A 12,283-nucleotide genomic window follows, 5' to 3' on the forward strand; every position below is an offset into this window, starting at 1 on the left:
TAAAAACAACGCAAAACATCAGCAGATTTACACACAAGTCCTGACCCTTAAAGTCCTGACCCTTAAAGTCCTGACCTTAATCCAATAGAAATGTTGTGGAAGGACCTGAAGCAAGCAGTTGATGTGAGGAAACCCACCAACATCTCAGAACTGAAGTGGTTCTGTTCTGAGGAATGGGCTAAAATTCCTCCAAGCTGCTGTAGACCACTGATCAGCAGTTACCAGAAACATTTAGTGACAAGGAGGTCACAGCAGATACTGGACACAAGGAGGACATGATATGAACAAACACACAGGTCTAATATTTCTATCCCATGTGTTTTATTGGCTTCTCTCTGTCTACTTTCAGGACTCGTCTTAATATCTTTAGATGTTTTGAGTCATTTTTATGAAGAAATGGAGAAAGTTCTGAAGGACGTCAAAACTTTAAAGCAGCTCTGTAAACTGAAAGTATCAGTAAAACTCATATGAATTATTGGAGCTGCTTCTTGGATCATCTGACCTCCATCAGACCAGGTTACATTCATTCATCCACCTCCAGGTCGTTGTAAACAGGTTTGTGACTTTCAGCTCCAACCGGTCTGACCTCTGACCTCTGACCTCTGAGCAACGAGGACTTTCTGTTTTTAGAGATCACACTTGTTCCTGACGTGATCGGCTGATTGCATCATTTAAAACGTGAGCGTGGCAGAATCAACAGAAGCCAGGACAGAGAGACGGAGGCGTAAGGAGTTAAAGACTAAGTTCAGCGTTCGTCTGTTTACACTCGGCAGAAAAACACAAGGTCGAACAAACATGAGGAGCTCCGTGAACTCGTGGGGGGAGTAAATATTAAACCTCTTTCTGCTACGTGGACGATTCAGATGAAACTTATCTGCAACATGACACAGGAAACACAGAGAATAATGTTCAGAGGACGGAGCTTTAACGGCCAACGAGGGTCTTTACCTGATGCTGCTGATTCCTGCAGCAGCTCACACTCTGTGCAGGTGTAAATAACATTTCAGACCTGATATAAAGTCACAGAATAAAACGGTGAGACTAAAAATCTTAAGTTAAAATGATGCAAACTGAAGAAAAACTATTGAGCAAATAAAAAAAACTAAATACAGCTGCAGTTTTGTTCTTACAGGTTATATTGATTCTTTTATAATTTATTATTTTATAGCGCTGACATTTCCAGATATAAAACACTGAATTCTCACATTTAGATAAATGTAAAGATCAAATTATTTCTTATAGCTGTTTTTATTTCACACTGCACAAAAAAACATGAAACTGTCTTATTCAGAAAGACAATATGATTAAAATAAATGGATGAGAAGCTGTCAGTCTGTATTCACACTCTTGAAGATGAATGAAGGTTGACTGATTGGTTGATTGACTGATTGACTGACTGATTGATTGGAGCATAAAGCCTGTGACGTGTTTGTCCAGCTCTGAGCTCCTCTTGTGATTTGACAAGTGTCCACTAGGTGGCACCAGTGAATTTAGCTGCTGAACTCCCTGGCTGGAATAATGGAGGTAACCTGGTCTGAAGTATCTGTGTGGTTTTAAAAAGTACTTCTACAGTGAATGCAGCATGAACCTAGAATATAAATACAGAGAGAAATGAAGTGTAATCATTGTGGAGGCAGAATACCACAGGAGGCAACAGTGGAAACACAACGATCCATTCATGTGTGTCCTTTAAACCCTTTAAAATAAATCATGGGCTCATACTCCTGCAGGAATTTCTCCAATCTGAGTCATCTGTGCAGGAAACTAGAGCGGCCCGTCGTCAGTCCAAAAGGAAATCCTGACTAATCTCAGGTCTGTATCACATTTAAACAAGAATCGGACCAGAGCACAATGAAAGTAACACAACACAGCAGCAGCAGCAGCAGGACACGTGACGAAATAAGAATGCAGAACTCAGTGACACCTTTTCACTGAGAGGAAGCGAACCTTTATAATAGAGCTCAAGTTTCTTCTTCATATGATATTTAAAGGTATGAAAGTTCACGGTATGTCACATAAAAAAAATCTGTATTTTATATATATATATAATAAAACAATAAAAACAACAACAGTTCAGGGTCATTTGTGCAGGATGAAAAGAATCATTAAAAACTCATTAAATATTACAGCGTTGTTGAGTGGAGAGAAAAGAAGTAAAACTAGTTTTAATAATAATAATCTTCAATCTTCAGGTGCTTAATAAAGGCATGAAAATATTAAAGTATAATGTATTTTGCTTTGTGTAGTAATAATATACAATTGTAAAGTTAATATAATAATTTTATTATTTTTATACATGACAAAATTTGGATTTGTAGAACAGATATGAAATGTTATAGTGATAAATTAACAAAAATATTATTTTATATTTTAATATTTCTAGAAAATATGTCTAAGACATTTTTATGTGTATTTATTTAAACCTACAGTATATTTATTTCTATTATTTCCTAACCATATTGTATTTTTGACAGGTAACACGTGGATAGATTTAAATAAAGATAATTATTTTTTTTTATTTCCATTATATATATTTTTTTAATATTTGTATGTTTTATGTTAGTTGTGTGTATATGTATATTTATACATGCTGATAAAATGTAAAGCATTTTCATTTATTTTATTTTTTATTTATGTTAGATTTAATTTATATATTTAATTTATTTATAACCTTGATCATTTAAAAAATAATTACTACTATTATTTTATTATGTATTTTTCTATTATTCTGATCAAATATGAAGTATTTTTTAATAACATATTTTATTTTATTATTTTTGACAGGTAAAGAAAATAAAAAAGATCGCAAACGTGGATGAGTGTCAACCAATAGGAGGTGAGTGCGGCGCCTTGCGTCATACGTAGGGGGGCGTGTCCGCGTCGCGCTCCGTGCTCAGTAGTAGCGGAGTTGACTGTAGCGCTCGAGCTCCATTGAAAGTGTCTCCCGGTTCAGAGGCAGCAGGCGGACGAACCGTCGGACCGGCGGGAGGAAACTTGACCGAAAAACACGAGCGCTCACTCGGCTCAGCTCGACACTCACCGAGACCCTCACCAGCTTCCGTAGACACACAGCTGTCAACCGACAGACGCGCGATATTAGCGGCTCCGGCGGAGGCGCGCCCGGCAACGGAATAACGTTAGCAGGAAACCGGGCTGACGCTTCCCGGGAAGGAGACCCGGAGGACGGTGACAGGTGAACGGACTCAGCCACAGGTAGGACTCGGCAGGACTGTCGTGGCCGAAGATAGCTCCTCGAAGTGCGGGGACGGGTCATGCGGATTTCTCCGGCGGTTGGTCGGAGCGCCGCGTCTCAGCAGTAAACGAAGAAGAAGAAGAAACAGAAGGAGCGAATAGAAGTAGTAGAAGAAGAAGAAGGAGCAGAAGGAGCCGGAGACCGCTTCCCACAGGACAGCAGGCATGTCCCGCAGAAAGCAGAGCAAGCCCCGGCAGATTAAACGTAAGAAACCACCTTTCTGTTTATTAATGAGTTAATGTTAGTCTTTGTTCCGACTAATAAACGTGTTTAATAACGAGCTTGGTGTGAATGTAACTCAGCTGACGGGAGTTAAAACCTGCTGCTCTTCTCAGATTTGTTCAGCTCTGCAGGAATTTGTTTTTTTAAAGTTTTTCATGTGTCATGTGGAGAATGTTTGCTCCATTGGCTTCCTTCCTGTTTAATTCTGCTGTGTTCTCTGAGAAAATAAAATATTAAAAAAAGCCCCGATGCGGACTGAGATAAGCAGCGATCCGATGCGAGTCCAGATAAAGATTAAAATTGGATCTTTTATTTTTTATTTTTTATTATTTGTTTTCTGTCTGAGGCCCCCCTCCTCCTCCTCCTCCTCCTCCTCCTCCTCCTCCTCTCTGTCCCCCACCACCACCCTCCGGCTTTTCACTTCTCTTTTCCCAGAGATGGGGCGTCAGATAGGCCTGCATGGCTGATCTCTGCCGCTGATAGCTGCTTACAATTGGATCTTTTTCTTTTTTTTTTTTTTTTAACTCAATAATGCATCTTGAAAGGCCCTTTTTTCTTGCTCTGGCGCTCGACTGGTCTCCGTGCTTGACGAGTTCTTCCTGTTTATAAAGCGTGTGCAGGTTTTATCGGCTGCTAACTGATGTTCAGAGTCGATATAAATACATATATGTGTATATTAATGATGTTGTGATTGACCTCTGCTGCTCCCCAAGTGTTGCTGGAAGCTTGCAGCTGGGAACCGTCCTATCAGCTTGTTTGGTTGTCTCATCTCTGATTGTGTCAGCCTGTCCTCAGAGAGCTTGAAGTTTAGACTGCAGTGCTATCACATGAGCACAGTAGTTACATAGAGTGGCTATCATCTGTGATCAGAATAAGCTGATCCCGGCTCTGCAGGGTCGCAGCAGGTGTGTTTTAAAAAGAAAATAATAATGATAATAAAGCAAAACCAAAAGGAATGCATGCAGCGCGGCGTGCAAACTCCCTGAAACGTTTACTTTTGTTTTAAGAAAGGTTTTCTGTTTGAAAATTAGTCATTTCTTAATAAAATCGAGCCACAATTCTGACAGTTCTGCTCTCTCATTACTCATTAATAGATTTACCCATACCTGCCAGGACATAGTGAAAAACATCTGCTGTAATGTTCCACTTGTTTTGCCCAAATAATTAGAAACTCATATGAAAACCACTCATATGAAAACAATGACTAAAACGATTCCTAAATGATCAGATTTGTCGCTGATTCACTTTTCTTTTTTTTTTTTTTTTTTTATCAACGATTGATCAATTAGTTGTTTTTCAGTTTTGCGTCAGAGAAGCGGTATCAGGATCAACGGTCTGAATCCTTTCGCAACCCGTAGCTTATTGTCATTTCTACAAGTTGCGATAATAAAAATATAATCTGCGACTATCTTGATGCTTTGTTTGTTTTGACCATTTTCAAGCACAAAGAGTTGGTAAAAATAAAAGAGGTGAAAGTTTGGTGTTTGTCTATGAGTGTAAAGTAATGAAGACTTTTGGGCAATTAATCTACCGTCCAGTCGGTTGACTAATCAATAATGTAAATAAGCGAGTAGCAGAACAGAGAGCTGTGTGCTGATAAGTTAGCAGGTAGCTCAGTAGCTCAGGATTGTTGTTGTGGTTTAGCTTGTCACCCTGAAAGCTCTGAATGTGAAGCTAACTTTAGCATAAGCAGCTAAAGTAAAAGACCAGGTTATCAGGCCTTTATCAAACGGTAAACAAGTGAGACATTTGTTTATAATTTGTTATGCAAATATATATATATATAGCATTTGTTGTGTCTCATAGAAATAGTTTTGTGTGTGAGCTGGACTCACTCTGTGCAGATGATCTGAATGTGAAGCTAACAGCAGCTTAAACCGCTAAATTATAAGAAGGGGGCATCATGCCTTTATCAGACGAGTGTGTCTTTATTTAAGTTATGACACAACACTCTTTATTACTAGCATCGTTGTTACTGATGGCAAATAGAATGACTGATTATGACTGATTATGTTTACACTTTATTGTTAGCATTGTTGTTGCAAATAGGAAAAAAATAAACTTTGGCTAACTCTCTTTGATTGCTAACCATTAGCTGGCTAACCTGGACTTGCTTTATGAAGAAACTGATTGACATCTTTAGTTAGCCTCTTGCTACATTTCAGCCTAAACGCTCTGAATGGGAAGCTAACATTAGCTTAAGCAGCTAAAGTACAGGAACAGTGGATTGGTACCATTAGCTAGCAATTAGCTATTAGCTAGCTAACCTGGACTTGCTCCATGCAGATGATGATGATGTTTTTGAACATGAATGCTCTGTCTTGGTGGCGCTACATGTTGCCTGTGTAGTTTGTCACTTCCTGTTTTTTCATATCTGTTTCCATGGTGAGGCCGTGAACTCCCAGCAGGCACCTGCAGCGAGGCCTGGAGATGTATTCCAGACCCCGACTAGACTCGGTGTGTGTGAGAGAGAGCGTGTACATGTGTGCGTCTCGGGGGGGGGGGGGGGGGGTGGTGTCATGGCCGCCTTTATCAGCGGCCCCGGTCCATGCTTCCCTGTGCACCAGGGGCCCAGGCTGCGGTCGAGGCCGGCCAGGCTCTCAGCCCCGTGACTCACTTGTGATTTGGCAGACGTTTTGATAGGAAAGAGTGAGGAGTGATAAGGACTGGGGGGGGGGGGGCTGGTCCTACTACCATCACCACTAATACTACCACTGCCAGTAGTAATGCTGAAGCACTGTACTATCCACCATGCTGCTGCTGCTGCTGTGAGGAATTCATGAATAATCTCCAGCCGGGTCACAGGAGTCCACCTCTGACTTCCTCTCTGAAAATGATTGGTGCCTCACAACGATGTTGCTCATCTTTGTTTTCAGCAGCGGTATTTTGGTTTGAGGTGTTGTTGCCTTTGCACGTATGCCACCTACGACGCAGCTGAAGCTACAGCCTGTTGTTTTGCATGTTTTAACACTTGCTGGTTATTTTTATTGTTATTGTCACTTTAAAACGAGTTAAATATACGACTTGATGCTGTTTGATTGCTGCCAGTAGCTAGCTAACTTCACCATACATTTCACCCCAAAAGCTATGTATGTTAAGCTAACATTAGCTTAAGCAGCAACGAGTGTTGCTTCATTTACATTGGTGCATAACACACTTTATCATCAGCATTGTTATTGCTAATAGGAGGTGTTTTGTTGTGCTGTTGGATTGGTACCATTAGCTAGCTAACCTGGACATTAGTTAACATTAGCCGGTTGCTAACATTCACCCTAAAACCTCAGGATGTGACGCTAACATTAGCTTTAGCAGCTGAAGTTTAAGAACAATTGATTAGTGAAGTGTTGTTAGCTGGTTGCTACATTTAATCCTAACAGTTCTGAATGTGAAGCTAACATTAGCTTGAGCAGCAAAGGTAGATCAAACAGATATGGTATTTTATTTAAGGTGTTACACAACCCACTCCCAGCTTATTATTAGCATTGTAGTTGCTAATAGGAGGTGTTTTGTTGTGCTGTTGGATTGATACCATTAGCTAGCTAACCTGGACATTAGTTAACATTAGCCGGTTGCTACCCTAAGCAGCTAAAGTATAAGAACAACTGATTGGTACCATTAGCTAGCTAACCTGGACATTAGTTAACATTATCTTAAGCAGCAACAAGTGTTGCTTCATTTACATTGGTGCATAACACACTTTATCATTAGCATTGTTATTGCTAATAGGAGGTGTTTTGTTGTGCTGTTGGATTGGTACCATTAGCTAGCTAATCTGGACATTAGTTAACATTAGCCGGTTGCTACCCTTCACCCTAAAACCTCAGGATGTGACGCTAACATTAGCTTTAGCAGCTGAAGTTTAAGAACAATTGATTAGTGAAGTGTTGTTAGCTGGTTGCCACATTTACTATACTACTAACCTTAGATAGCATTAGCTGGTTGCTACATTTAATCCTAACAGTTCTGAATGTGAAGCTAACATTAGCTTGAGCAGCTGAAGTTTAAGAACAATTGATTAGTGAAGTGTTGTTAGCTGGTTGCTGCATTTAATCCTAACAGTTCTGAATGTGAAGCTAACATTAGCTTGAGCAGCAAAAGTAGATCAAACAGATATGGTATTTTATTTAAGGTGTCACACAACCCACTCCCAGTTTATTATTAGCATTGTAGTTTCTATTAATAAGCTGGTTTATTGTGCTTTGACCTTTTATTTACTACTTTTATCTGATTATGTTGGCTATAAACACATGCTGCGTTAAAGTGCAGTTAGCGACAGGTGAAAGTCACCTGTCGCTAACTGATGCAGCTAAAAATCAGACTATTACATTATTTTAGTTTGGAAACGATATCTTTTCTAAACACTGACACCAGATCTGCCGGTCTGCATCAAGACGACGTAGCATCTTTCTTTCTTTTTCCCAGCAACAATGGATTAGGTCCGTGGCTTTCAGGAGGCCCACGGTAAAAGGAGGAGAAAGAGGGGAAGGAGGAGGGGGGGTGTTTGTGTAGCAGATAGATATTTGTCTGTGTCTTTTTGTGCGTCATCCTCCCCCAACGGTTGGTGATCTTTCAGCCTGATACGGCTCCTCTCCTTGATGGGGCGATAGGAGGCAGGCAGGCAGGCAGGCAGGCTGGATCCCTGGGCTTATATTTTGGCGGTTGAGATGGGAGACGAGATAAAACTTGGCGGCGATCGCTGCTGCTGATATGGCAGAAAGCAAAAAGGGAGAGAGGGAGGCTGGGCAGATGGAAGGAGAGATGGAGGACGGAGGGCACGTTGTAATTACATCTGGCTGTTTTTATTTATTTATTTCTTCCCCAGCGTCGCCGGGTTTGTTGTCGTCTGTTTGTTTCTTTAGCTGGACGTCTGGATAATAATTAAGAGAGAGGCTGAAAAAGTGTTGGAGAAGGAATGGAGAGAAGCGTTAGTGGAGCACACAGCTGCTAGACGAATGTGTTGTGTTTTTAATGGCAGCCGAGCCGCTCTGTCGCTCCCCCACCCTGCTGAGAAAGATGTTTGGAGCTGATAAGGAGGCCTGCTGATGGTAGATAGATAACACCCTGCAGATCCACACAGCTGATTGGGCCTCCCTCTCCCTCCCTCTCCCTCCCTCTCTCCCTCTCTCTCTCCCTCTCTCTCTCTCTTTGTGTGTTATTCCTCTGACATCAGTGCTAGAGCTCAGAGGTCAGCATGAATAATACGTTGCCTCCCACGACTGAAAGCAAACCAGGACGCCTGCACATTGCCAGACAAGGAAATCGCCGCGCCGACCTCATCGTCCTCCCTCTTTTCTTTTTTTTCTCTCTCCCCGCAAAGAAGTTCTTTAAACTTCCTTAAAAACTTTGCTGAACTTTTCAGAGCTGCTCGTTGCTGCTGCGCATGTGGAGCAGAAAGTCAATGAGTTCTGGTGTTTGAGCTGCATTCTTTCAGTTTGACATGTTACTAGAGCAGCTGGAGACGGAGGGACAGATACTCTGATGTCCTGTTCCCTTAAAGGCAGCATGGTCTGTAGTCTGGTCTGGTCACGGTGGTCTAAACTAACCTGGATCAACTCCTCCACCTACAAATGATCTGTGGTAGAAACTTTATCTGGAGCCTCTCTGCTGAGAACTGATTCTGCTCCTGCAAAGATCTACTGAACCAATCGGATCGTTTGTGGGCGGGGCTTACTCTGGTGATGGACAGGAGAGTAACAGTAGTAGTAGTATACGACATCTTAGAGACGTGGAGATGAAGTCAGTGTTTTCCATACGATGTTAACACTACAGGGTCTAATTTACTCCACCATGGTCTCACGACGAATGTGGAACAATTTGACACAACGTTCTGTTCTGAATTTAACCTGACGGAGAGAACGGCTCCTCACGTAGCATGTGGAGCTACCTGATGTTGTTTGTTAAACCTGATGTTGATGCTATTGATTATTTACACCATGGAGATTTAAAATTAGAGATCAGTCGGTCAAAACCCGGAGGAAAAGATTCCAGACGTAACGTGGACTAGCCTAACTTTATACGAGCTAGCACGACTAGCACAGTGTGCTAAATCCAATCTTCGTGTTATTACAGTAAATTAAAGACGGACTGATACAAAACTCATAATCTTATTCTACGTGCACACACGTCATATACTGTCTAAGTATTTTTTATAGTGGGGTAGCATCAGTTACTGGTTTTTATTAAGACAAAACAAAAAACACGGCAGGGTCTCATCTAATCTAGTGGGAAACGCTGGGATTAGTTTACAACTCAATGTCTGGTGATGTTTAGTTTCCTCTGTCGTGTCGTTGAAAGAGTCTCTTAATCGCCAGCTCTGATTGGCTGGAGGACTACCTGGTATTTTATTATAATACTTTCTTATTTATTTACTTTAAAAACCTTTTGTGAAAGGTTTCTGTATCATCATTAGCATTGTTGTTGGTTATATAGCACATAAAGACAAAGTGGCTTATTTACTGTCACTTTATAAAACTTCTGCTGCATCCTTTAAACTTTAACAGAACGTGTGTTTTTAAGTTTCAGCGTTAGCATTGTTGTCGCTAAAAGCAATAAAACATCTTTAAAAGCTAAAATCTGCAGCTTTAAAACTTTAACTTGTGTATTTCTGTCGTTGTAAAGTCTCCACTTTCAGCTGTGTGAAAGGTTTTCTTTAACAAAGCAGCGTTGATTGTTATATAGACGCACAATTGAGAGATTAATTCACCCTTTAGTGAACTAAAGCCGTCTAACACACACTCGTGTCTTGCAGCCTTGGTGGCTTTCCCTTGTGTGTGTTTTCTTTCTTTCTTTTTTTTTTACTCCTCCTTTGTTCTGCTTTTAGCTTGATGTGAACTTTAGATAAGCCGCGGGGCCCGATCTCCGGTGCAGATAGAGATCGCCGGGTGTGATTAGAGTTGTTATCAGGCCGGAGCAGGCGGGTGCAGAGAGCCCCCACCGCCCCCGCCGCCCCCACCGCCGCCACCGCCGCCACCGCAGCCACCAACAACAACACGAACATCAGGGCCCGGGCTGGAGCAGCCGGGGTCCAGACCCTGGCAATCAGTTCCAGCCCTAATGGGATTAATGTTGTTGTATAATTAGATGATAGGTGTGAATGCATTTCTTTCCTCCCTCAGTCTTCTCCCCCTCCCTCCCCTCTCTCTCTCTCTCTCTCCCCCCCCACCCTAACAAGCGTTGTCAATGATTAATTTAATTAAAATTAATAGCACGTATTACTCATTTCCAGATTCCTTGTAAGATACTGCAGACGTGTTGGGGAAATTTTTTTTAGTTGATGATTATCTCCAGGGCTGTTTTCTTTTTTTTTTCTTTATTTAAAATGTTATTTTCAGTCGACGGCGTGAAATTTGACAAGAGGAAGAATAAAAAAAAAAAAAAAAGTACAGAAAGCGCAGCAGCAGCAGCAGCAGCAGCAGCAGCAGCAGCAGCAGCAGGCCGTCTGGCTCTGGGTTGATTGTAGCTGCAGATATTAGAGCAGCTAGATGGTGACTGATCAGAGCCAACGATTCTCATGGCCACGATCAGATAGCTCAGTGTGAGAGCTGCACATGACTGCCATCAGTCATGCATGGTGTCTGCAGGGACGTCAACAACAACAACAACATCAACACAGAAAATAAAGTAGAGACTGAGGAGACGTCTTGAGAGCGCTGGTCCTGATTGGAAGGAAGCTTTGGCGCTCTTTGAAGGTTGAACTTTCCACGGCGGTTAAATAATGTGACATTTCTGAGCTTTGCAACGGTTTGAAATTCTGTGAAAATTACTTCACGAAAGCCGCAGTTTTTTTTTTTTTTGGTTATTTTTTTCCCTCTCTCTCTATCTTCCAGCTCTGGTTAAAGGCGTTAGCTTCTTTTGCATAAACGTGTGTGTGTGTGTGTGTGTGTGTGTGTGTGTGTGTGTGTGTGTGTGTGTGTGTGTGTGTGTGTGTGTGTGTGTGTGTGTGTGTGTGTGTGTGTGTGTGTGTGTGTGTGTGTGTGTGTGTGTGTGTGTGTGTGTGTGTGTGTGTGTGTGTGTGTGTGTGTGTGTGTGTGTGTGTGTGTGTGTGTGTTGCATGGTCAGATACAGCAAATAAAAAGGGGGAAGTTGGCAGAGGAAACACCGTTTGTGTTCGGCGTGCGGATGAGTTATTACCCTTTCCTGCTATTTACCCTCGAGGTGAGTTATGACTCCCCCCCCTACCCCCCCGACTCGCTGCAGCTGTAAACGGTTTCACCCTTGACCTCGGGCGCTGGCGACTCTGGAAGCGTTACCACCTCTGTATGAATGTGTGTTTAACCCCGAGAGGGTCTGAGGATGGAGCTGTGAGTGTGTTCGCCTCATGGCTCTGATCTCTGGACACTCAGAGGACAGTGTGTCGGCCCGGATATGTATCTGAGTGTGTGTGTGTGTGTGTGACAGACTCCCAACCAGTGTTATGACAAGGCCCCCCCCAGCAGCAGTGATAAGTCGACCATTTGTGCCTACTGTGCTGAGCACTCTGTTCCGGGATGTTAAGGCAACCTGGGCAAACACAACACCGCCTGACCTGCTTTTTACAGCCTCACACACACACACAGACACACACACACACACACACACTGACACACACTGACTGACCCACAATAAAACGCTGCAACTGTAGCTGGAAGCTCCACGGTTTGAATTCCCAGATCACAGATATTGAGTCAAACAAACAGGAGATGTCCAGGTTCAAAGGTCAGACACACACAAACCAGGAAGTGACTCACACACACACACACACACACACACACACGTTCATTCATTCATTCGTTCACTGTGACCTTTGACCTGGAGTTCCCCTTCTCCATC

At 42.2% G+C, this 12,283-nt stretch overlaps 1 protein-coding gene across 1 annotated transcript in view; it reads left to right on the forward strand.

Annotated features, from left to right (window-relative positions):
* Positions 1-2,950: 2,950 nt before the first annotated feature.
* zfpm1 (zinc finger protein, FOG family member 1) overlaps positions 2,951-12,283 on the forward strand; it is a 90,632-nt gene continuing 81,299 nt past the window's right edge. Inside the window, exon 1 of the mRNA XM_084555538.1 lies at positions 2,951-3,457. Coding sequence (XP_084411664.1) covers positions 3,418-3,457 — 40 coding nt within the window. The 5' untranslated portion in view covers positions 2,951-3,417. The remainder of the gene's footprint in view (positions 3,458-12,283) is intronic.

Source organism: Chelon labrosus, assembly GCF_963514085.1.
Source record: "Chelon labrosus genome assembly, chromosome: 11".
Lineage (NCBI taxonomy): Eukaryota > Metazoa > Chordata > Actinopteri > Mugiliformes > Mugilidae > Chelon > Chelon labrosus.